A 26,450-nucleotide genomic window follows, 5' to 3' on the forward strand; every position below is an offset into this window, starting at 1 on the left:
CAGGCGGTATCAGAGGAAGGCCCTAAAAATTGTCAAAGACTCCAGCCACCCAAGTCATAGATTGTTCTCTCTGCTACTGCATGGCAAGCGGTACCAGAGTGCCAAGTATAGGTCCAAGAGGCTTCTAAACAGCTTCTACCCCCAAGCCATAAGACTCCTGAACATCTAATCAGATGGCTACCCAGACTATTTGCATTCCCCACCCCCCTCACCCCCCTCTTTTACACTGCTGCTACTCTCTGTTATTATCACTTTAATAACTCTACCTACATGTACATATTACCTCAAATACCTCGACTAACCGGTGCCCCCGCACATTGACTCTGTACCGGCACCCCCTGTCAATAGCCTCGCTATTGATATTTTACTGTTGGTCTTTAATTATTTGTTACTTTTATTTCTTTTTTTAAGGTAATTTTCTTTAAACTGCATTGTTGGTTAAGGGCTTGTAAGTAAGCATTTCACTGTAAGTTCTACATCTGTTGTATTTGCCTTGTGACAAATAACTTTTGATTTGATATCATTCCAAAATCATGGACATTAATATGGAGTTGGTCCCTCCTTTGCAGCTATAACAGCCTCCACTCTTCTGGGAAGGCTTTCCACTAGATGCTGGAACATTGCTGCGGGTACTTGCTTCCATTCAGCCACAAGACCATTAGTGCGGTTGGGCACTGATGTTGAGGCGATTTGGCTTGGCTCACAGTCGGCGTTCCAATTTGGCCTTCCCCAAATTGTTGCCACAAAGTTGGAAGCAGAGAATCGTCCAGAATGACATTGTATGCTGTAGCGTTAAGATTTACATTCACTGCAACTAAGGGGCCTAGCCCAAACCATGAAAAACAGCCCAAGATCATTATTCCTCCTCCACCAAACTTTACAGTTGGCACTATGCATTGGGGCAGGTAGCGTTTTGCTGGCATCCGCCAAATCCAGATTCCTCCATTGGACTGCCAGATGGTGAAGCGTTATTCAACACTCCAGAGAACGCGTTTCCTCTACTCTAGAGTCCAATGGCGGGCAGCTTTACACCACTAGACATTTCCACTTCACAATAACAGCACTTTCCCCAGGGGAGCTAAAGCAGGGCAAATATTTGATGAACTGACATGTTGGAAAGGTGGCATCTTATGACGGTGCCACATTGAAATTCACTGAGCTCTTCAGTAAGGCCGTTCTACTGCCAATGTTTGTCTATGGAGATTGCATGGCTGTGTGCTCGATTGTATACACCTGTCAGCAACAGTGTGGCTGAAATAGCAGAATTCACTCATTTAAAGGGATGTCCACATACTATTTTATATACAGAGTAGCTGTAGCCTATTTATGCAAATGGTCAATTTTTTTCGGGCTCCCGAGTTGCGCAGCACTCTAAGGCTCTGCATCTCAGTGCAAGAGACGTCCCTACAGACCCTGGTTCGATTCTAGGCTGTATCACAACCGGACGTGATTGGGAGTCCCATAGGGCGGTGCACAAATGGCCCAGCATCGTCTGGGTTAGGGTTTGGATGTGGTAGGAAGTCATTGTAAATAATAATTTGTTCTTAACTTACTTGCCTAGTTAAATAAAGGTTAAATAAAATAAAATAAAAAATCCAGGCATGGGCTATCACCTAATTCAGAAATGTGTTTAATGGCACAAAAATATGGCAATATGCGCTATTGCAATTGCCCTTCAGGAGCAAGGAGACTGATTTGCACAAAAAAAAACATAACGCATGGTCTTAATGGCAGAACAGATTATAAATTATATTACAAATTTACATCTTATTGTCTTTCATTAACATGTTAATGTTCTAATTTATGACAATAACACGTTCAATTTTACATGTGACATGTCACTGATGGTTTCTGCTGGTTTACATTACACAGTGGTCAATGTAGCGTAATTAAGCGATGGGTTGTTTTTCACATTCGTTGCCGTGCGTGCGCGTAGGAGTGGCCACGCGGTGCTCAGTTGCAACTCGCTATGTTTTCGCCAATGACCGGTGCGCTCGGCTCCTCTTCTCGCTCAAACCAAGAGTCCACTCCACCTCTTTCGAATGTCCTGTCTGCTGGCAGGCGCCCAACCGAAGTGTGTGGAAATGACACCGCCAGGGCGGCAGAGATTTTCCTTCATTTCTCTCCTTCCCGATCGCAGACGGGCTGACATTGGCTAGAAAGTGGAGCAGCTCGTCAGGGACAATCAATGCGAATCGATCGAGCTGTGCGGTGGAGGCTCCGAGCTGGAAAATAACGCGGAAGCTCGAGAGAGGGAGAGAGAGGGGAGGGGTTGTTCTAACACTGGTACTCGCCAGCCAACCCTTCTCCCGCACACAAAACACACTTACAAATATACACACACAGTGAATAGTAAACCTTTATCTGTCACCAAATGCAGCGTTTACTATAAAGTGTAAGCAGAGAAACTTCATGCGTAATGAGCAATGCATTTACGTGAATTGTGTTCACATCCTCAAAAAGAAATAACAAAAAATGTAATTGGTCAATGCTAATTGTAATTGACATCCCCATGACATGACCTATTAAAATTACCAACTTTATCATCAATGTTGAAGCATTGCATAATGTTTAAACATTGGAATTATTTGGACACCCAAGAACCATCCTTTGACGCACCAAACATAGACTTAAGTAATGTGTTTGAAACCAAAGTGGAGTTGTTATTAAACCCCATTCAACTCATGTTAAATGTCTGAATCACTAATGAAGAGCATGCGACAGGTAGGCCTTAGCATTGGGATGACCACCTCATGTAGCCCTGTGAATCGCTTGGTTTTGGTTTCTCGTGACTACCTATCTCCTTGTTTTTTTAACTCAACATGCCATTTGTTGTAACCCAGCCAAGCGCGTATTCTCTCCGTATAGGTTGGTGTTTTGAGTGGGCTGTTGGTAGCAGTAGCACCTTTATAATTTATTTAAATACCATAGCAAAATGTGATAAAATGTCATCTGCATTCCATTGCTTTTGTTTGTTTGGATGATTATCTCTTATAACGACTTTTATTTGTTTGGTTTTAAGATTATTATTTTGTTTTTTACCTCTAGGATTCTGTTTATCGAGTGGCCGTGCAGGCAAGGGTTCCGTTCTAGGTAATTGCACAATGGTCGCATCCATTCCCCCACGAGGTGCATAAATTGGACACACATTGCTTCGTAATCCCTGGTGTCTAGCATGGCTCTGGCAATATGCCTGGTCTCACCCTATCTCATATTAAGCAGATGCCAAACCCCTCGTCATCATTTGCGCCTTTGGAAATTACTTTAATAATGCCAACCACCGGCCATACCGACTCCAAGCTCTGAGGCATGTGCATAGTGGTGTGGACCTAATGCAGGGACCATCAACTAGATTCTGGATGATTTTTTCTGGAGCAGATGGTGGGGGTACGATGACACATAATTACAAATAATTTGTAGAGTGAAAATTGACTGCAAGAAGCCCAAACAGATATGTTTGCCTAAAACAAAATCATTTCGAACCTTGCTTACATTTGTCTATGATCAAGTGTCTCTCTATTATGCGTGGCAATACTTGGGAACAGATTTCTTGAATTAAAATCATTTGGAGCTGATTTCCTGATGTTATTACAGTCATTTATGTTCAACAATGAAAATTCCACATAAGATTATTACATTTTTTTTGCTCAGAAAACTTGGTAGCCAAATAAAACCACACGGGCAGCCAGTTGGGGAAGCCTGGTGTAGGGTATGCATGTAAAATAACAGCTCAATGGTGTTTTCACTGCAAGTGGTCCATATTTACCACGTTACCAAAAGGTGGTGATGTGACACTATTTTAACTCAAATCTTGCAATTGGTCACATAGGCCTACTCATTTCAAACTGATTGAAAGCACACAGACTACAGTCCTCACTTGATTTTGGTATCCTGAAGAGCACGAGGCTTTTCCTTTTACAATGCCCAGACTGACCACATTCCTGTCCGCTCTAGGCTTGTCTACATTCCTGCTCTTGACCCTCAGAAGTCAATCTTTCGCGCTCTCTCACACACACATTAGGCATCAAAGTTTTAAAAAATGATTTTTTTTCACGTGGTGGGTGGTGAGTCAGAGAGAGAGAGGGGACATAAAGTGAGTGAGTGAGAGTCCATGGGTAGGAGGGAGCAGCAAGCTGTGACAGGAGACGTTCTGGTGGGCGCACTGAGCCCTGGGGCTGCAGCCACACTCAGCTCTTTGTTGTTTTCTCTCTGTGCGAAGCGAGGCAGAGTACTTTCCTGAGCTGGCCGGGGGATTAGTGTTACACGGCCTCCTCCAACTGCACACATGACCAGCGCCACAGGAGAGCCCCTAAAAACAACCTAAAAGTGGAGTGAGTGTAGGGAGAAAGAGAGATGAACGTCCGGTTTCTCAGACACTGAGGAATGTTGCAAGCTATGCAAGCTCTCCAAACAGTGCAGTCCCCCTTTCCCACTCCCCCTCTGACCTACCTAACCCCACATCACCTCTATTGTTTTCCCCATTTTACACCTCCTGTCTTAGTCAAGAGCCTCATCCCATTCATCTGGCTAGCCCGTCTCTGTGGCTACCCCTGATCCACACCTCCCTTCCTCCCCTCTACGCTGCTCTCCTCCTCCTGGCTCATCAGTCCCCTCAGCATTGCCAAATTCAAGGACACAGACATTGGAGAAGGGTATTGGGCCCTGGAGTGAATGAAAAAAAACATGTTTGTAGGTGATATGGGTACATTTCTTCACCACAAAGTATAGGACGTAAACATGCAGTGGAATAGACTATACCTGAGCCTCATCGCTCCAAGCTGCTGGTGGTCAACACTGGTGGGATGTTAAACAAGGATTTGCTGTTCAGGCAGCAACCAATCACATGCTCAATCTCTACACCCGGAAGGTAATAGGCCACAAACTACCCATAATATGTTCATATAGGTTATATCTATATAATGACTGTTTGTGGTATCTAATAACATTTAACTTAATTTATACTTCCACAAATCCTGTAAATTCCATAGTGACTAGCTGATTGTGGCCCTCATGAATGGCACAAGCAGTTAGGTACATTATGAAAAATCAAACTAACATGTTTTCCAAACCCAATGATAGAGCCCCATCTAGTGGCACAAAAATATTGAAAAATCGAATTTGCTGCCCAAAATAATTTAGCGTCATGGTGAGACAGGTGAATAGGTCCATGTATATTATGCTGATCTGGCCCAGCTTTGTTGTTGTAGTCTTGCTCACAAGTCAGAACAGTTGTTTCTGAAATATGACATAATGCCAACTATCAGAGCAGCGTAGCACTAATATATTATACTGGAAATCATACAGTCCCTGGTTCGAATTCAGGCTGCATCACATCTGGCCGCGATTGTGAGTCCCATAGGGCGGCACACAGTTGGCCCAGCGTTGTCCAGGGTAGGCCATCATTGTAACTAAGAATTTGTTCTTAATTAACTGACTTGCCTAGTTAAATAAAGGTATAAAAAACAACAACATTTGGATAGTGTAGTTGCAGGTTCTGTAACTGTTCTTCAAATAATGTAATAATGAATTAAATGAGTTGGCAGATATAAGAACAGCAGCCAGGTGAAGTCTCAATGTAGAGTTCGCTGTAAAAGAGACATAGGTGAGACAGTGATAGTTTTATTATTCCAGCTGATTCATACCAAGTGTCCTTGTTGCTATCAAAACCTCAGCAATATCTAAAACATAAATAGGACACATGCAAAACTAACAAATTGTGCAAAATACTCATCTCTTTTCAAAATGGCAAAGCTTTCATATAAATTCCAAAAGCATGCATATTTGCGCATCAATGCCAAATAAAAACGGTGATAACCCATAACTTTAATAATCATGTTTATTACAGTATAATTAAGACACAAGCTCAATGAGCTCTCAGGTAATTAAATATACAGAAGTTTGTTTGTCTGGAACTCAAGTCCAGGGTTCTGATCCAGACAGGGAGTTGTTGGAACTTCAATGTCAACGATGGCAGCTCAAATATACAAAGTGTGATTATAGAATGAGGTCACTGTTCTATTTTATGAAAATACACCCCGATCAGACTGATTTCCTTCCATTTAGCCCACTTGAGGTAAGACTTTAAGTCCATCATATTTGTCTAGTGCTAAAGTTGCTTTTAGATTTTACAGCGTTGCGTTCGAACAACATGCTTTATTACTAATGCCAAATCGTTGTCCTTTCAGGCTGGACTTGAAACCAGAGAAAGAATGTAGATAAAAATAGAAGATCAAGCTAGATTAATACCATTTCAGTGTACCACCCAATTTAGCTGCCAAACTTTGATCCAAACTAACTTTGGCCGTTTTAAAAATCAGACCATCACCCAGAAGATAAAGACTTGCCACAATTTAGAGAACTAAAATAAGTTGATGAAGGCGCAAAGGGCGATCTAAAAGGGTACTATCTTTTTCCTTTAGCAAAATCAACATCACAAGAGTATTTCATTTGACTAAGGTGAGGGAAAAGTTATTTTGGATGTAATATTCAGTAGATATATAGATATCAGTCTCATTACTTTATTGTCCCACGTCATACAGTGTGGAGGGTTCCATGGGTAACTACGATCTTAAATGATAGTGATTCACATTGTGGAGGGGCTATGAGGCAGGATCCTGGGCATCCCATTGCCAAACAGAGAAAGTCCCCTAGAGGTTTGCAGAACGATTGACAGATTGATGGCTATTTCTTATTATAGCCAAATAGAAGACAAAAACATTCTCCAAGCCCCTTCTTTTCCTGCCCCTCCCATCCACTCACAGGACAGCTGGAAGCACAGAGGGAGAAAAACAACCAGAGAAACAAAGCACAGACATAAAATCCCTCAATCTTGGGAAAGCAAACCTTGGGTTCATAAAAATGATAAGGAATGCTTCCTGGAATCAAATAAGTGTGGTCCTACATGGGTCCTGGTGGACATCGTGGAGTATACAATTTGCTGTCTCAAATATGTACATCATGGCAACTGGACAGGTTGAAGGGGGTGAGGCAGGGAGAAGGAGGTCAAGTGCGTAGGGAGAGGGAGGGTGTGGCTCAAAGAAATCACTCCAAAGGAAACCAACAATACTTTTTTCCTCTTTTCATTCAAAGCTCCCCCAAGCCTTTGAATATAAAGGCAGATTTTCCACTGTAATGCCTTGAGACTACATAGCATATTTCTGGGTCCATTCCCGGGCTATTCTGTTGTATCTGGAATGACAGGAGGATAAATAAATAAATAACTATCCTTGTAGCAGACAGGTTGTACAAAAAAAAATGGAATGTTGAAACTGTAAGACCTACTTTTCCCTGTCTGTCTTGTAGATGCGTGCGATCTCAGGCACTAGTGGATCGTCTGGGTTTGGGTCACAGAGAAGTGAGCAGATGGACAAGAGGACTGTAGGATGACCGACAACAACAAAGTCAACACAGTTCTGACAAATTACTGTGACAATCAATGTAAATCTCTGACCTGTTAATGAGCATAGTTTGGGACATACACTTTATATACAAAAGTATGTGGACACCCCTTCAAATTAATAGAATCGGCTCTTTCAGCCACACCCGTTGCTGACAGGTGTATAAAATTGAGAACACAGACATGCAATCTCCATAGACAAACATTGGCACAAATTAAATTTAACAAACTGACTCATGCTTCACCATCTGACAGTCTGACGGACGAATCTGGGTACCTGCATCAATCATAGTGCTTCCAACTTTGTGGCAACAGTTTGGGGAAGACCCTTTCCTGTTTCAGCATGACAACACCCCTGTGCACAAAGCGAGGTCCATACAGAAATGATTTGTCGAGATCAGTGTGGAAGAACTTGACTGGACTGCAGAGCCCTGACCTCCATCAAACACCTTGGGGATGAATTGGAACGCCGATTGCGAGCCAGGCCTAATCGCCAAACATTGGTGACCGACCTCACTAATGCTCATGGCTGAATGGAAGCAAGTCCCCAGAAGCAATGTTCCAACATCTAGTGTAAAGCCTTCCCAGAAGAATGGAGGCTGTTATAGCAGTAAAGGGGGGACCAACTCCATATTAATGCCCATGATTTTGGAATGAGATGTTCGACGAGCAGGTGTCCACATACTTTTGGTTATGTAGTGTACTTACCAGAATCTGCAGTTAAAAATTCTAACCATTCTGGTTTAAAATTAACCATAACAAGTTATCTAGGTCCCATATTCAAAACATCAACCAAGAGCCCCATTCCGGGATTACCTTTGGAGATGGTGAGTGCTGGCGACCACTGCGACCTCAGGATGTCCAAGCAGATGCTGCCGTTGCTGTTGATGTTTGGGTGATAGATTCTTGTGGTAAATGCAACCTTCAGAGGACACAAATGTATTTCATTTACAGCATCCCCTTTAGCTCACTGACGGGACAGAAATGGTTGTTGGTTACATCTCATGTACTGAAAACCAACCGTTGTGAATTATTATTTTCCATCAATGTAGGTCTAATTCATAGCTCCATTCAAATAAATCTGTCAACACTTTTCTAACGTATAGCTGAGTTCCAGGACACATCCCTTACCTTTGGTGGTTTGAAGGGATAGTCAGTGGGGAAGTGAATGGTCAAGAAGAACACACCACCCTGATACGGACTGTCATTCTGTAGAAAGCAAAATAGATGGTTACTATTACATGACCCAGAGCAAAAGCTGTGAACCACCAAACTACAGGACAGGAGGATATACTTACTGGTCCCATTATGGTAGCCTGCCAGTGAAACACTAGGTAAGAGAGGAGAAAACACTTTTAATACACTATAAGCACCTTTATAAAGTACATTATTTGAATTAGATCTTCGTGCCATGATGCAGAAGACCACTGGTCATTCAACTTTATTGGCTTGTATCTACAGGCTACATTTCATTGCCAACAGTTTTCTTTTGGAGTCAAATCCTGTATTCTATGATAAACAAAGATATAATCCATCAAGAATATTGAATGAAATGGGTGGTAAGTGATGTGCTTTGGATGGTGAACGTGAACTGCGGGTGGTGGTGTTGTGTGGATGAGGAGACTTACTGTCATCTCCAACAGGGCCTGCGGAGCACTGTGCTGGAGGGTCACGAGCCAAATCATTTAACTCCTAGGGACAAAGAAAAGAGCTTTAATTTCCTCCGAAAAGTATAATACTTTAACAATATGTATTGTTTCAGTAGTTCAGCCAAACTGCATACCATGTCTCTAATGCTGAATGTGGGCTGGAAGTAGTAGACCTAAGCTTGTAGGCCTAGACTATGACAATATTAGTTTATTATTTCATTAATTAATAAGATGAGAGGTATCTTTGGCCATTCCATAGTGACTACATTGAAGATAACTCACGGTCCAATGACTGTACCTGCTAGCAGCAATTGTCCCGTGTCTGAAGATACATCCATAAAAATCGGTTCTGATTGGAGAATCGCCGTTTGCGTCGCCGGCCAGTGAAAAGAAAACGAAATCCCATTTAGATACCCTAAAATCAAAATCTAATATGGATCTCAATGTTTTGTCCTAGCTTCACACGCTAAGTAGTCGATTTGGTGGTGTGGGGGGCGGGGGTAATCATCTAAACTAGATTTAATAGTTCCTTGTTTACGATGCAAAAAGCCAATAATGGGGATGTCGCTTCAGACATAGAACAGATGCTGCTCAACCTGGTCTCAGAGAATTTTGTATTATTCCATACGTAAATCCGATACACTCCATTTAGTATGATATGTTACGTTTCGTATGGTATATATTAATTTGTGGATGTCCATCACCAATAAGATATGTTACGAATTACAATTCATATAATATGTTACGAATTTGCAAAATGTATGGTATGTTACGAATTCTATCTAGCTGGCTAACTTTAGCTAGCTGGTTAACTGTAGCTAGGCTAGGGGTTAGGGTTAGGCGTTTGGTGGAAGGGTTATCTACAACGGTTAGCTAACACGCTAAGTAGTTGCAAAATAGCTCAAAATGTAGTAAGCCATTAAAAAGTTTCTAATTAGAAAAAAATGCTAAAGTTGTTCATGTTTAGATTTCAACTCGCAACCTTTGGGTTGCTAGATGTTCGCGTTATACGCCCACCCATGCATCCAACCAACCACCCTACAACCATCTGTCTTATGTAACCATACCAAACAAAACTTACACTACATGACCAAAAGTATGTGAACACCTGCTCGTCGAACATCTCATTCCAAAATCATGGGTATTAATATGCAGTTGGTCCCCCCTTGCTGCTATTACAGCCTCCACTCTTCTGGGAAGATTTACACTAGATGTTGGAACATTGCTGGGTGGACTTGCTTCCTATTAGCCACAAGAGGATACATGAGGTCGGGCACTGCTGCTGGGAGATTAGGCCTGGCTCGCAGTTGGAGTTCCAATTCATCCCAAAGATATTTGATGGGGTTGAGGTCAGGGCTCTGTGCAGGCCAGGCAAGTTCTTCCACACCGATTTCGTCAAACCATTTCTGTATGGACCTTGATTTGTGCGCGGGGGCATTGTCATGCTGAAACAGGAAAGGGCCTTCCCCAAACTGTTGCAACAAGGTTGGATGCACAGAATGGTCTAGAATGTCATTGTATGCTGTAGCGTTAAGATTTCCCTTCACTGGCGCTAAGAGCCCAAACCATGAAAAACAGCCCCAGACCATTATTCCTCCTCCACCAAACTTTACAGTTGGCACTATGCATTGGGGCAGGTAGCGTTTTCCTGGCATCCGCCAAACCCAGATTAGTCCGTCGGACTGCTAGATGGTGAAGCGTGATTCATCACTCCAGTGAACGTGTTTCCACTGCTCCAGTCCAATTGCAGCGAGCTTTACACCACTCTAGCCGACACTTGGCATTGCGCATGGTGATCTTAGGCTTGTGTGCAGCTGCTCGGCCATGGAAACCCATTTCATGAATCTCCAGACAAACAGTTATTGTGCTGACGTTGCTTCCAGAGGCAGTTTGGAACTCGGTAGTGAGTGTTGCAACCGAGGACAGACAATTTTTACGCTCTTCAGCACTCGGTGGTTCTGTTCTGTGAGCTTTTGTGGCCTATCACTTCGTGGCTGAGCCGTTGTTGCTCCTAGACATTTCCACTTCACAATAACAGCACTTACAGTTGACCGGAGCAGCTCGACTTGTTGGAAAGGTGGCATCCTATGACGGTGCCACGTTAAAAGTCACTGACCTCTTCAGTAAGGCCATTCTACAGGGGTGTCCACATACACTATATATACACACAAGTTTCATACCAATTTGAGTGTCTCTGATTTACTTTTACTATATTACATCTAGTCTATGAGACCAGGCTGTGCTGTTAGCAGGTACAGTCATTGGACCATGAGTTCTCGAATGTAGACGCTATGGAATGCCCTTAGACCTTGTCTTATTAATTAAATAATTAATCAGAGGTCTAATAGTGGGCTACGGCCTACATCATCTGACAACAAATCTTTCAAGATTAAACTAATGTCACTCAAGGTCTACCAACAACATTGTGGTCACACCTGAGCGAGCACCGTTCCTGCAGCAAGTCAGTGAATTCTCCTAATTGAAACACAGGAATAGTACTGGATTGAGAACGATATTGATGGATATTTATTATATTTTCAGTTCAAATAAGTATACTTTAGCAATCTGTCAACATAAATCATTTTCATGGATCATTCATCAGCCAGTGTCAGATGAAAGCAGCAGAGCAAAATTTACTTTTGATACTGAAGAATGTTTTAACAAAGTTTGCGCTTGCCGATTTGTAACTACCTTAGCTAACATTATGCCAAACGTGATTTGTCTTGGACTATAGTGAACGATGCCAGCTAATGTGCATCTGTTTACTACTACTACAGTAGGAAGTAGCGAAGTAGTACAGTAACGATACTAGCTAGGAACGCGGAATAACAGGCCTATGACGGACTGAGGACTTCCCCAAAACTAACGTCAGCTAACGTTACACTTGTCAAGTTATGATTAAAACTAGTCAGCCAAACTAGCGAGCTAACGTTAGTTAGTATATTGCCTACCTAACGTTAGCTACATACAGTATCAGTAACTAGCTAATTAGGAGGCTAGTAGCTAACGTTATCGTTAATTGCATTTTGTTTTATCTAACTACCGTGTTAATCTAGCTAACTGTTATCTAGCTACCAAGTTTAGCTAGTAGATAATAATTTTCAGTGAACTAGCTTGTTAGCAAGCTACCTTCACTAGTTATCGATGTTGTCATATGCCGCTAAACTGTGTGTGCTAACTTTACTTGGGCTACTAGCCCGCTAGCTAGCATTCAAAAGCAAATTAATCAGTGACCACAAGTAGCCATCACCAGCCATATTTAAATTTAGCTAATATATGGCTTTGGTAGCCACTGACCAGGCGGCAGACGACGAAAGTTGTATCAAATAGCTAAGCAATTTGGGCTAGCAAGCCTTTTTGCTGTAGCCTACCAGTAACTCGAAAGCGTGCCGAAAAAGAGAAGGCCAAAAGCGGCTAACGATGAACGTTAGATAGCCTGCTAGCTAGGTAGGTAGAAGCAAGCTAACGTTACTTCCTTACCTTATGAATTCTTTTCAGGGCCATTGCTGTGCTTGTGCGGCTGTCAATGTAACCTCGGTTTACTTATGTGAAACGACGATTTTACCGCTAGCTACGTTTTTAAATTGTTCTCCTACAATACACTGTAACGACTGGGTAGCGGAGTAGTCTAGCGAAACTGAAATACACTACGGCTCATACTAGCAGCTGAGAGCACTGGGCACCGCATCACTTCTCCGAAGAGCTGTGATGCATTGCAAACGTCCGCCCACGCTACATCCGCTGGAAGCCGTGAGACAGGTTAGAGCTATGCAACTGACATAATTTCTGACTCACATGGGAATGAAGAACGCATCCAAATTGAAGCAAATCATAAAAATTCGTAGTTTCAGAGCAACCTATACTGTGTGGCCACAGTTTAGGCTGCACTGTGGTGTACCATAGCTGCATGTAATGAAAAGCGCCTTAGTAAATTCCCTCGGGCTATCTACTCCGATTTCAGAGCGTTCTCGTCTGAGTGTTCCAGACCGCAAAATAACTGATGAATTTACGAACGCTCAACACCTGTTGAATATGACCCGTGTCAGTAAACGTCGGCAAAAAAAGCGTAATTACATTTTTTGCCATAAGCACAGTTACAGTCACGCTCTGGGTAACATGAAAACAGTCTAACCAGCTCTGCTAGGGCGAGAAAAATGGTCAGTGAGGTGTTCTCCCATTGGTGTCTGGCAAGCTAGCCACCGTTAGCCAGTTAGCTTAGGCGCTTGACTGAGGTTGTGAGGAACGCTCGGACCAACCTTACTCCCTGGCCAGAGCGTCCAGTGTGCACTCTGAACGCTCCGATAACGAAACGCTCTGAATTTACGAATGGACCATGTGACAACGCTCCGAATTTACGAACGCCCAAAGCACACTCTGTGCATTCTCTGGCACTCCAGAGTGAATTTACGAACGCACCCATAGTCAATTGTAACGTGTGTATGCAATAGACAGGTATTCAAGACATGGGTAGACCTCATGATCGCATTTACATTTTAGTCATTTAGCAGACGCTCTTATCCAGAGCGACTTACAGTTAGTGCATTCATCTTCAGACAGCTAGGTGGGACAACCACATATCACAGGCATAAAAAGTACATTTTTCCTCAATAAAGTAGCTGTCAGTAGAGTCAGAGCTAGAAAGGGTCAAGTGCAAGTGCTGGTTCAGGGTGGGGGGGTCGAGGTGAGTAGGCAGATTATTTAAGATACTGTTTGAAAAGGTAGGGTTTCAGGTGTTTTCGGATGATGAGCAGGGACTCTGCTATCCTAGCTTCATGGGGAAGCTGGTTCCACGCATCATAGGGTACCTGGCCGGCTAAAAAAGATTGATGGTAAATAGGAAAATAGTCTTGTGACAACACAGCCCCCTGTGTCTTTGAGTTGGCAGAACAAGTTGTTTGTCTTTTGTAACTGAAATGATAGAAATCACAGTGAATCTAATTAGCCTCAGGGAATGTGCAAACATTCAGCACCATGGACAGCGCTGTGATGTCCATAAACTGACTGGTCACTGGTTTCAGAACCACAGCTGCTGAACAGTGCTGAGCTCTGTCAGCTCATATAATGAGAAGATTCATTCAATGCACCTGTTGTGGGGCTGCAGTGGATACCTTCCATCTTACTGGCTCCTGACCCATTCTGTATTTTTTTTTTTTTTTTTTAAAGCTGATCTTAACTTTTTTTGTGCAGAATATTTCTGCCAACATTTCTTATGAGCACGAACAGCTTCTGGACATCAGAACAGCGATCACTAACCTCGATTTGGATGAAGATTTCTACTTCAACAAGTTGTCAGCTGTGGATGGACTGGTCATTCCAAACCAGGCCCTATTCCCCGGGACTCGAAAGAGGAAGAGACGGCGCAAGAGAGGCAAACAAGTGGCTCCCTGACGAGACTACGTTGGAGAGTAAATAACCCGCCTCTACCCTCTGTTCCACTGGCAAATGTACAATCATTAGAGAACAAAATGGACAAGCTCAGTTTGAGACTGTCTTATCAAAGGGAACTGAAGAACACTAATCCAGACACTTACAAGAAATCCCGCTACGACCTCCGACGAGCCCATCAAACTCCTCAGTAAAAAGCACATGACAGCCCGCTAGTAGTTTGCCAAAAGGCACCTAAAAGACACTCAGATCACGAGAAACAAGATTTTCTGGTCTGATGAAACCAAGATTGAACACTTTGGCCTGAATGCCAAGTGTCACGTCTGGAGGAAACCTGGCACCATCCCTACGGTTAATCATGGTGGTGGCAGCATCATGCTATGGGAAAGTTTTTCAGCAGCAGGGACTGGAAGACTTGTCAGGATTGAGGGAAAGATGAACGGGGTAAAGTACAAAGAGATTCTTGATGAATACCTGCTCCAGAGCGCTCAGGACCTCAGACTGGGACAAAGGTACACCTTCCAACAGGACAACGACCCTAAGCACACAGCCAAGACATCTCAGAAGTGGTTTTGGGAAGAATCTCTGAATGTCCTTGAGCGGCCCAGCCAGAGCCCGGACTTGAACCCAGTTGAACATCTCTGGAGAGACCTGAAAATAGCTGTGCAGCGACACTCCCCATCCAACCTGACAGAGCTTGAGAAGATCTGCAGAGAAGAATGGGAGACGCTCCCCAAATACAGGTGTGCCAAGCTTGTAGTGTCATATCCAAGAAGACTCGAGGCTGTAATCACTCCCAAAGGTGCTTAAAGAAAGTACTAAGTAAAGGGTCTGAATAAGCATGTAAATGTAATTTTTCAGTTTTTAATTAATTTGATAAAATCTTCCAATACCTGTTTTTGCTTTGTCATTATGGGGTATTGTGTGTAGATTGATGAGGGGGGGAAACAACGTCCCCAGCCTTATCTTAAATTGGTTAGGATAAGGCTGGAAGGTAACAAAATGTGGAAAAAGTCAAAGGGTCTGAATACTTCCCGAATGCACCGTACATGTTTTAAACAGAACACCATGGTCCCTGTGCCCGCCCATGGTCATGTCTGAGACCAACAGCATCAGCCCAGGCACCCTGGACACACTGAAAGTCGCATACTGCCCCAACAAATCCACAGATGACGCAATCTCTATTGCACTCCACACAGCCCTCTCCCACCTGGACAAGAGGAACACCTATGTGAGAATGCTGTTTATTGGCTATAGCTCAGTGTTCAACCCCGTAGTGCCCTCCAAGCTCCTCACTAAGCTCAGGACCCTGGGACTGAACACTTCCCTCTGCAACTGGATCCTGGACTTCCTGATGGACCGCCCCCAGGTAGTTACGATAGGCAACAACACATCCGTCACGCTGACCCAACACGGGGGCTCTCAGGGGTGCTTGCTTGGTCCCCTCCTGTATTCCCTGTTCACACACGACAGTGTGGCAGCGCACGACTCCAATCCCATCATTAAGTTTGCTGACAACACAACAGCGGTTGGCCTGATCACCGATGACAATGAGACAGCCTATAGGGAGGAGGTCATTGACCTGGCAGTATGGTGCCTGGACAACAACCTCTCCCTCAACGTCAGCAAGACAAAGGAGCTGATCGTGGACTACAGGAAACTGAGGGCCGAACACGCCCCCATCCACATCGACGGAGCTGTAGTGGAGCGGGTCGAGAGCTTCAAGTTCCTCTGTGTCCACATAACTAAGGAATTATCATGGTCCACACACAACACAGTCATGAAGAGGGCACGACAATGCCTCTTCCTCCTCAGGAGGCTGAAAAGATTATAAGGATCTGAGGGCCCATACCTAAAGTTATACAGCTGCACCATTGAGAGCATCTTGACTGGCTGCATCACCGCTTGGTATGGCAACTGCTTGGTATCTGCCCGCAAGGCGATACAGAGGGTAGTGAGTTCGGCCCAGTACATCACTGGGGCTGAGCTCCCTGCCAGACAGGACCTCTATACTGGGTGGTGTCAGAGGAAGGCCCTAACAATTGTCAAAGACTCCAGCCATCCAAGTCAGACTGTTCTCTCTGCTACTGCACGGCAAGCGGTACCGGTGCATCAAGTCTGGAACCAACAGGACCCTGAACAGCTTCTATCCCCAAGCCATAAGACTCCTAAATAGTTAGTCCGGATAGCTTTTAGTTAACTATTTAACTATCTGCATTGACCCTTTTTGCACTTACTATTTTGACTCATCACATACGCTGCTGCTACTGTATATTATCTATCATGTTGCCTAGTCACTTTATCCCTACCTATATGTACATATCTACCTCAATTACTTCGTACTGCTGCACATCGACTCTGTACTGGTACCCCGTGTATATAGCCAAGTTATCGTTACTCATTGTGTATTTATTCTCTTTTTTTCTCCCTGCATTGTTAGGAATTGGGAAGGGCCCTTTGTTGTTTATGAAGCATGTGAAACATAACATTTGATTTGATTTGTGGCTGTAAGAAAGTCTTCTTCTGTTAGACTGACATTTTTGGGATTGTTCACGTCCCCATTTCCCCTGATAGGCATACTGCTCCCAGATTATTTGGTGTCCAGCTACAAAGTTGTTGAGGCAGAACAGTTTTCCCCTGGCCATGTACACACACCCATACACACACACGCACACACACACACACACACACACACACACAAGCCATTTTGACTTGTCATCTGATTATTTGAAAATATTGGAGAAATAACATCTCACACAAAAAGCAATGACTCAATGTTTTACCCCGGGAAGCTTCACTGATATAACCATAGTTAATACAGTGCAGACCTATGCGTCTCAGGCCGCACCCCATCAGCAAGTGCATCGAATATAAAATCATGCCGCGCGTGTTGTTGGGAAATCCCGGCTCTGCCTCCACCTGATGGCAGCATCAGGCAGCCCCGTGAAACATTAGCGTGGGAGTTCCCTTCATTGCCAATGTCGGGGTGGTGCAGCGTGCAGTGAGGATCTCCTGAGCAGAGTCCCCCCACCCTCTTTCGCTCTCTCTCTCTCTCTCCCTCTCACTACCGCCCCCTCCCAATTCGTTCCCTCCATCCTCCCCCACACGACTGCTTAGCACAGCGCAGCAGCATCCTCAGCAGCATCCACCTTAACTGTGTAGCAGTAGTCATCCCCAGACCCCAGCACAGGCAGTGATAAACTGAGGGACGCATCCAAGTGATGCCACTGCACCAACCGCATCTCGCAACCGCGAAAACACACCGAGAATAAAACAGTCACTTCTACAAGGAGGAATACAAACGCATTTGCCTCGAGACCGCAACTGCCCATGAAGATGTCTAACGTTGACATAGTCTTAAATGCCACCGATCGGGTAGTAAAAAGTGAGTGCATTTTCATTATTTTTTAAAATGTATTTTATATAGGCTACAAATGTATATGATATGAATTATTTACTGTATAAGATCTCGTAGGCTACAGAGTTGGGTATTGCGTCCTGTGGATGTCCGATGTGTTAAATTATATAAAGAATGTTCTTTGCTCTAGACCTGTGATGTTGATAAACAGTGAAAGGCAGTGACTGTGTATATGGCTATAGGCCTACTGTCTGTGTGGGGGATGGGATATTTTCTTAATAATCGTGTTCCGAGCAATATATTTTTCACTGTCCCAATGTGATTGAATTCAGTCACGGACAGGCAGAAGAGGAGACTAAATGAGGCAGAGTTGCCGATTAAGTCTTTGCGGTTAAGGCAGTGATGCAGCAGGATTTCGCTGGCACTGTGATAGAGGGCGCTTGGCGAATACCTGGATCTGCTCATTGGGGGGGGGGGGGGGGGGGGGGGGGTTGCAATCTATATTGGCATTTATGTAACAGTTTTCACTGTCAATGAGTAGTCCATAGACTGGCTATAGTGTTGCTTGGATCTTGAGTTTGAAACCACGCACTCATTTCGATTAGGCCTATATTCATATTTGTTCGGCACCCGTGCCAATACCGTCTGTCATTAATAGACTATTAGTCGAGATTTCATAAAAATATAGCCTACCACCAGTACATGTTATTACAGTGTAACTATGTGTTATTACAATTACCTACAATACTTGTTGCAGTGTAATTACATATTTAATTAGGCTAAACTGTAATAAGGATCCCTTAAAATGTAAGTGTTAACAAAATATAATATAATGTAGGCCTGTAGTAGTTTCTTTCAATAGGTCTAATGTCACTACAATAACCTTTTCTTCCGTCAAAAGTGTTGTGGTCTGCAATGAAATGAATGAAGGCTGTGCCACAAGTACATGAGTGTTGACTGAGCTTCAGGAATAATTAACTGTCTTTGCAGTCTCATTCATGTTAAATGGCGTTTTATTATAAATGTTACCGCTTTCCAATATTGGAGTTGTTTATTTCTGATGCATTTTATTTACAATTCGAGTCCCAATTGCACACCAAACGCTATTGCAGTTGTCTGCAATCGCAGACAAGGTTTAATTTAATGTAAACCCGAGTTCGACGTGGCACCTATCCAGGCTCGGACAGCAGCGCTGTGATATAAGATGTATTGTTTAAAAATATATACACTGCTCAAAAAAATAAAGGGAACACTTGAACAACACAATGTAACTCCAAGTCAATCACACTTCTGTGAAATCAAACTGTCCACTTAGGAAGCAACACTGATTGACAATAAATGTCACATGCTGTTGTGCAAATGGAATAGACAAAAGGTGGAAATTATAGGCAATTAGCAAGACACCCCCAATAAAGGAGTGATTCTGCAGGTGGTGACCACAGACCACTTCTCAGTTTCAATGCTTCCTGGCTGATGTTTTGGTCACTTTTGAATGCTGGTGGTGCTTTCACTCTAGTGGTAGCATGAGACGGTGTCTACAACCCACACAAGTGGCTCAGGTAGTGCAGCTCATCCAGGATGGCACATCAATGCGAGCTGTGGCAAGAAGTTTTGCTGTGTCTGTCAGCGTAGTGTCCAGAGCATGGAGGCGCTACCAGGAGACAGGCCAGTACATCAGGAGATGTGGAGGAGGCCGTAGGAGGGCAACAACCCAGCAGCAGGACCGCTACCTCCGCCTTTGTTCAAGGAGGAGCACTGCCAGAGCCCTGCAAAATGACCTCCAGCAGGTCACAAAATAATACATCAATCATAATTTATTTGTTATTTATAGTCATTCTGGGGCTTTGCCAATGGGGGAATTGAATAAACTCTTTAGAAGCATAGCATATTTAAGTCATAATGAATTAGCAAATGAATGTGCTACAGGATAGTAAAGACTCTATTCAATCCACATCGCGGAAGTTCAGTTTTACAGTGTGATTGTAATCTAAAGCCAATGTTCTCGTATTAGTGGAGACAGCGTTTTACGGTAAACGCTGTGTTTATACCTCGCTCGGAAATCACCTTTACATTTCCATCTCATAATCTGTAATGCTTCAGCGACACATTTAATAGAGCCCTGAGTTAGAAAACATTGCAAATATGGATCCCTTATTTCTCAATTCCATTCTGATGGCATAGCTGCATATTTACGAACAGGTGACAGTACAGAGACAGCTTTACGTGTGGCTTTGTTGCATCCCAAAGAGGGAGTGTTTGCAGAGAGGAGGAGGAGGGGTTAACAGTGGAATGGGTTCACTCAAAGTTGACTGTAGTTGTTTGTAATACAGAACACAATTCTCTCAAAGAAACATCCCATCTTCTGTGGGCCAGTCTCATCATAAGGGAAGAGGGATTCGATGGATGAACCACGACGACTGTGTGTTTAATTTGAAGGGATTTCTACATAGAGAATCTATTCATGGCCACAGCAAGATCAATGGGAGGAGGAGGCTGTGCCGTCTCTGGTGGGACTGGTAAATGCAGCAATCGCGTTGCACTAGAAATTGATTAATCAATTGCAGCAATTCCTTCATGCTGCTCACACAAACATCTCGTTTGAGGTGGCTGAAGATTGCTGCATTGTGGCACTACTTAGTACTTGCTCAGAGATCCCAGTACCTTATACAGCTGTGGCAAATATGTAAAGGGTGCCATCACAAACGTGTCCATCTAAACATAAACATATACCCTGGCAGCTGGAGGGTGGGGCGCTGCTATGTGACTACTGTACTTTGATCTGTATTGTTGTGTCCTACAGGGCTCATCTGAAAAAGACACCATCGTCTCAGCTTTGACTCCTTGTCAAGATAAAGGTTAAATAAATAAAAACATTTGGATATTTACACTGGTCGTTCTTTTGGGTTTGGAGTGCATCACTATTGGCTTCTCTATACCAACATACTATAGATTCTTAAAATAATCCAGATCAAAGCTGTGAGAGGGATGCCACTGTGGCAGGTGAATGTGCTCCTATTTCTCATTGAGTTAGATTGTAACAGTGTGGGTGCATGGCACACGCAATGGGGACCTGCTGAAGCAGCAGTGGTGGCAGAGTGGCTCCTCCACATCACAATAGGATTCTGCTCAACTCCTAAACCTCTTTCATTCCTGCTGAGAAACTGCTCAGAAATAGGGTTGGACCCCTCCCAGTTGATGTATAATTGACGAATTGTATCATGTACAAAGATAGCTACATCAATAAATAACTGCATATCCAATCCCAGTGATGTTGCAAGCGGAAATTGCATCATCAGATCCAATTTAACACACTACTTTCCTGCAGCACAGCTCAGCAGATAGCTACACACACTGCCCTGTAAATGACTCATCTGTTTGTAAGTGTTTGTTTTCCTGTTTGATGTTACTCAGCGCTTATTTTTGCAATGTCACACTTACTTGTATGTTCTCTTACAGAATGAGGTGGTAAGATGTTAACCTTTTCACGCTTCACAGATGTCATCACACGATTTTCCTCCCTTACTCAGCAATAGATTCTGTCATATGTCCACTTGCTACACTCTTAGAAAAAAAGGTTTCCAAAAGGGTTCTTCGGTTGACCCCATAGTATAACCCTTTTTGGGTCCAGGTAGAAGCCCTTTTGGCTCCAGGTAGAACCCTCTGTGGAAAGAGTTCTACCTGGAACCCAAAAGGGTTCTACCTTGAACCAAAAAAGGTTCTTCAAAGGGTTTTCCTATTGAGACAGTCGAGGAACCCTTTTAGGTTCTAGATAGCACCTTTTTTTCTAAGAGTGTACAATTCCAAATCAAGTATGGTCTCAGAATTGTAGTGTGCCTTGACCTCACTCTTCAGCACTGTGATATCTCCCATGATTGGCCCACACAGGAAATGGAACGGATGGGGAAGAGGGTTCTTTGAAAAAGCTGTCCTAGGGGCTGTTCCTCTCTGCCACACAGCTGGACCACTGGACCTATTCTGTGTTGGAAGGTGGGATCATGTGATTTGGAGTCTTGGTAGAGGAATGCTGAAGTTAGTGATGTCTAGGAGTAGGGTTGTTGTGACCATGCAGGCAAGGGACTGGTTATTGGAGGAGACAGTGTCAGCTACTTGGCCTGGTCCCATGTCTGGGCCTCTCTGGGGAATGTGAACAGGCTCCAAGAGGCCTACTTTCTCTTAGAGTGATTCTAGGACATTATCTGTGTTAGTTCTGGTGGGGCACTGTGGATCCTGTGCATCAAATGCCTTTTGTCTGACAGAGGGGACCCTCACAATACCAGATTTATTTTCAGAACAAAACCGAGACAATCATGGAAATAGCTGACCGATCAGTAAAGGCACTGGTGGATTTAGAGAGTCAGTCAGCACATGGCGAATCTCTCTTCTGAAATATGAATATGAAATATAGCTCTGTTTTTGTCTCTCAAAGATAATGCTGGAGAGAGATAATTCTGGAATGGTGACCATCCTTTGTACCTCCATATTTACAGTAAACATTCAGCCGTTTCTGATCCATTTCTCGACCCACAATTGGATTTCTGACATTCACTGTCAAATGCAGCTTCGTTGTGTGGTTGTGTTCTCACTGGTTGTGAACGTAGTGGATAGGTGTCTATGTTGACGGAAATGTGTCACTCTTTGTTTATTGTAGAAGTGTTGATATGTTTGTTGACGGGTCCTATTCTCATTGTGTGTAACTATATTAGAGGGTGTGTGTGTGGATATGTTTGGGATCGGAGGTGTGTAGGTCTGTTTTTATTGTGTGTTTGTTTTTGAAAATAAGTTACACAGTGGCTCATTGGCCAGACATCGTAGAGTCCACCCCCTGAGATGGCCAATTGCGCCAGAGAGCATAAAGCCCACCCCCCTGAGATGGCTCATTGGCCAGAGAGCGTAAAGCCCATCCCCCTGAGATGGCTCATTGGCCAGAGAGCGTAAAGCCCATCCCCTTGAGATGTCAAAATCAAATCAAATCAAAATCAAATCTATTGGTCACATACATGTCTTCAGCAGATGTTATTGTGGGTGTAGTGAAATGCTTGTGCTTCTATCTCCGACAGTGCAGTAATATCTAACAAGTAATATCTAACAGTTTCACAACCTATACCCAAAATACAAATACATCTAAGTAAGGAATGGATTAAGAATATATATACATGTATGTCAGAGCGGCATTGGACTAAGACACAGTGGCATAGTATAGAATAAAGTATATACATATGAAATGGGTGATGCAATATGTAAACACAATTTAAAAGTGACTAATATACCGTAGAATAGTGTGGAGTGGAGTTTATACATATGAGATGAGTAATGCTAGATACGGAACATTAGTAAAGTGGCTAGTGATCCATTTCTAACAGTAGACAGTGATTCCTAATCTCTGTCTATAGGCAGCCGCCTCTGATGTGTTAGTGATGACTGTTTAGCAGTCAGATGACCTTGAGATAGAAGCTGTTTTTCAGTCTCTCGGTCCCTGCTTTGAGGCACCTGTACTCTCCTCGCCTTCTGGATGATAGCGGGGTGACCAGGCAGTGGCTCGGGTGGTTGATGTCCTCTGATCTTTTTCGCCTTCCTATGGCACCGGGTGCTGTAGGTGTCCAGGAGGGTGGGAAGTTTGCCCCCGGTAATGCGTTGGGCAGACCGCACCACCCTCTGGAAAGCTTTGCGGTTGTGGGCGGTGTAGTTGCCGTACCAGGCTGTGGTACAGCCCGACAGGATGCTCTCGATTGTACATCTGTAAAAGTTTGTGAGGGTTTTAGGTGTTAAGCCAAATTTCTTTAGCCTCCTGAGGTTGAAGAGGCGCCGTTGCGCCTTCTTCACCACTCTGTCTCATTGGCCAGAGAGCGTAGAGCCCACCTCCCTAAGATGTGTGTGAGTAGACGTGGTGGATCTTGATGGTGTGATAGCCTTCAGAGGAAGAGAGAGGGCGAGCTGGGCGCAGGGTATCTGCATGCATGATATGTACAGGCTTTATTTAGCAGTGTGGGTGAATTATTTAAGCATTGGTTTTTCAGCAGTGTTTTACTGCACACAGGCCACTTACATAATGAAACTTCCCTGAGGTCTAGTGATGAGAGGGTGTAGAGGAGGGAGACGGAGAGATGGAGAGGCAGAGGAACTGAAGGGAGGGATAGAGACAGAAGGGAAGAAAAGAGAAACGATTGGAAGAGCAAGGATATAGGAAAGGAGGGAGAAGGAAGGAGGAAATAGAAAAGGAGGGAGAAGAAAGGAGGATATAGGAAAGGAGGGAGAAGGAAGGAGAATATAGGAAAGGAGGTAAAGGAAGGAGGATATAAGAAAGGAGGGAGAAGGAAGGAGGGAGAAGGAAGGAGGATATAGGTTAGGAGGTAAAGGAAGGAGGATATAGGAAAGGAGGTAAAGGAAGGAGGATATAGGAAAGGAGGGAGAAAGAAGGAGGTAAAGGAAATGGAGACAGAGAAAATGAAGATAAGAGTAGTATTATAGAGATAGCAACCCTCATACTACCCCCCCCCCCCCACACACACACAGCCTCACCCTTTACCCTCATACTACCCCCCCACACACATACACACACAGCCTCACCCTCTACCCTCATACTACCTTCTCCCCCCCACACACACACAGCCCCACCCTCTACCCATATACTGCCTTCCCCCCCACACACACACACAGCCTCACCCTCTACCCTCATACTACCCCCCCCACACACACACAGCCTCACCCTCTACCCTCATACTACCCCCCCCACACACACAACCTCACCCTCTACCCATATACTACCCCCCCCCCACACACACAGCCTCACCCTCTACCCTCATACTACCCCCCCCACACACACAGCCTCACCCTCTACCCTCATACTACCCCCCCCACACAGCCTCACCCCTACCCTCATACTACCCTCCCCACACACACACAGCCTCACCCTCTACCCTAATACTACCCCCCCCACACACACAACCTCACCCTCTACCCATATACTACCCCCCCCCACACACACACGGCCTACCCTCTACCCTCATACTACCCCCCCCCAACACACACAACCTCACCCTCTACCCATATACTACCCCCCCCACACACACACAGCCTCACCCCTACCCTCATACTACCCCCCCCCCCACATACACAGCCTCAACCTCTACCCTCATACTACCCCCCCCCCCACACACAGCCTTACCCTCTACCCTCATACTACCCCCACACACACACAGCCTCACCCTCTACCCTCATACTACCCCCCCACACACACAGCCTCACCCTCTACCCTCATACTACATCCCCCCCCCACCCCCACACACACAGCCTTACCCTCTACCCTCATACTACCCCCCCCCCACACACACACACACAGCCTCACCCTCTACCCTCATACTACCCCCCCACACACACAGCCTCACCCTCTACCCTCATACTACCCCCCCCCACACACACACAGCCTCACCCTCTACCCTCATACTACCCCCCCCCCACACACACAGCCTCACCCTCTACCCTCATACTACATCCCCCCCACACACACACAGCCTTACCCTCTACCCTCATACCACCCCCCCTCCCCACACACACACGCACACAGCCTCACCCTCTACCCTCACACTACCCCCCCCCCACACACACAGCCTCACCCTCTACCCTCATACTACCCCCCCACACACACACAGCCTCACCCTCTACCCTCATACTACCCCCCCCCACACACACAGCCTCACCCTCTATCCTCATACTACCCCCCCCCCACACACACACTGCCTCACCCTCTACCCTCACACTACCCCCCCACACACACACAGCCTCAACCTCTACCCTCATACTACCCCCCCCCACACACACAGCCTCACCTTATACCCTCATACTACCCCCCCACACACACACAGCCTCACCCTCTACCCTCATACTACCCCCCCCCCCACACACACAGCCTCACCTTCTACCCTCATACTACCCCCCACACACACACAGCCTCACCCTCTACCCTTATACTACCCCCCCCCCCACACACACAGCCTCACCTTCTACCCTCATACTACCCCCCCACCCCACACACACACAGCCTCACCCTCTACCCTCATACCCCCCCCCCACACACACACAGCCTTACCCTTTACCGTCATACTACCCCCCCCCCCCCACACACAGCCTTACCCTCTACCCTCATACTACCCCCACACACACACAGCCTCACCCTCTACCATCATACTACCCCCCCCCCCCACACACACAGCCTCACCCTCTACCCTCATACTACCCCCCCCCCACACACACAGCCTCACCCTCTACCCTCATACTACACCCCCCCCCCCACCCCCACACACACAGCCTTACCCTCTACCCTCATACTACCCCCCCCCACACACACACACAGCCTCACCCTCTACCCTCATACTACCCCCCCACACACACAGCCTCACCCTCTACCCTTATACTACCCCCCCCCCACACACACACAGCCTTACCCTCTACCCTCATACTACCCCCCCCCACACACACACAGCCTTACCCTCTACCCTCATACTACTACCCCCCCCCACACACACACAGCCTTACCCTATACCCTCATACTACCCCCCCCCCCCCCCACACACACACAGCCTCACCCTCTACCCTCATACTACCCCCCCACACAGCCTCACCCTCTACCCTCATACTACCCCCCCCCCCACACACACACAGCCTCACC

General features: G+C 45.1%; 2 protein-coding genes across 6 annotated transcripts in view; one reads left to right on the forward strand and one right to left on the reverse strand.

Annotated features, from left to right (window-relative positions):
• Window positions 1-5,818: 5,818 nt before the first annotated feature.
• On the reverse strand, window positions 5,819-12,969 carry LOC129863358 (ubiquitin-conjugating enzyme E2 D2). Of its 3 annotated transcripts, XM_055935285.1 has the most exons (8): window positions 12,526-12,755; window positions 9,344-9,394; window positions 9,025-9,088; window positions 8,695-8,726; window positions 8,528-8,605; window positions 8,213-8,318; window positions 7,282-7,375; window positions 5,819-7,188 (listed from the first exon to the last, which is right to left on the reverse strand). In XM_055935285.1, coding segments are annotated over exons 3-8 (357 nt in total). In that variant the 5' UTR covers window positions 9,026-9,088; window positions 9,344-9,394; window positions 12,526-12,755; the 3' UTR covers window positions 5,819-7,142. The 3 variants fall into 3 exon arrangements, with proteins under 3 accessions (XP_055791260.1, XP_055791258.1, XP_055791259.1); XM_055935283.1 differs by lacking the exons at window positions 9,344-9,394; window positions 12,526-12,755 and adding an exon at window positions 12,841-12,969; XM_055935284.1 differs by lacking the exon at window positions 9,344-9,394 and having other exon boundaries at window positions 12,526-12,756.
• Window positions 12,970-17,514: 4,545 nt separating this feature from the next.
• Window positions 17,515-26,450, forward strand: part of ppp3ca (protein phosphatase 3, catalytic subunit, alpha isozyme) — an 87,386-nt gene continuing 78,450 nt past the window's right edge. For 2 of the 3 annotated variants that reach the window (XM_055935287.1, XM_055935288.1), the window contains exon 1: window positions 17,515-17,815. In XM_055935287.1, coding sequence (XP_055791262.1) covers window positions 17,761-17,815 — 55 coding nt within the window. In that variant the 5' untranslated portion in view covers window positions 17,515-17,760. The remainder of the gene's footprint in view (window positions 17,816-26,450) is intronic. The other variant, XM_055935286.1, reaches the window with a different exon arrangement.

Source organism: Salvelinus fontinalis, chromosome 10, assembly GCF_029448725.1.
Source record: "Salvelinus fontinalis isolate EN_2023a chromosome 10, ASM2944872v1, whole genome shotgun sequence".
NCBI classification, from domain to species: Eukaryota; Metazoa; Chordata; class Actinopteri; order Salmoniformes; family Salmonidae; genus Salvelinus; species Salvelinus fontinalis.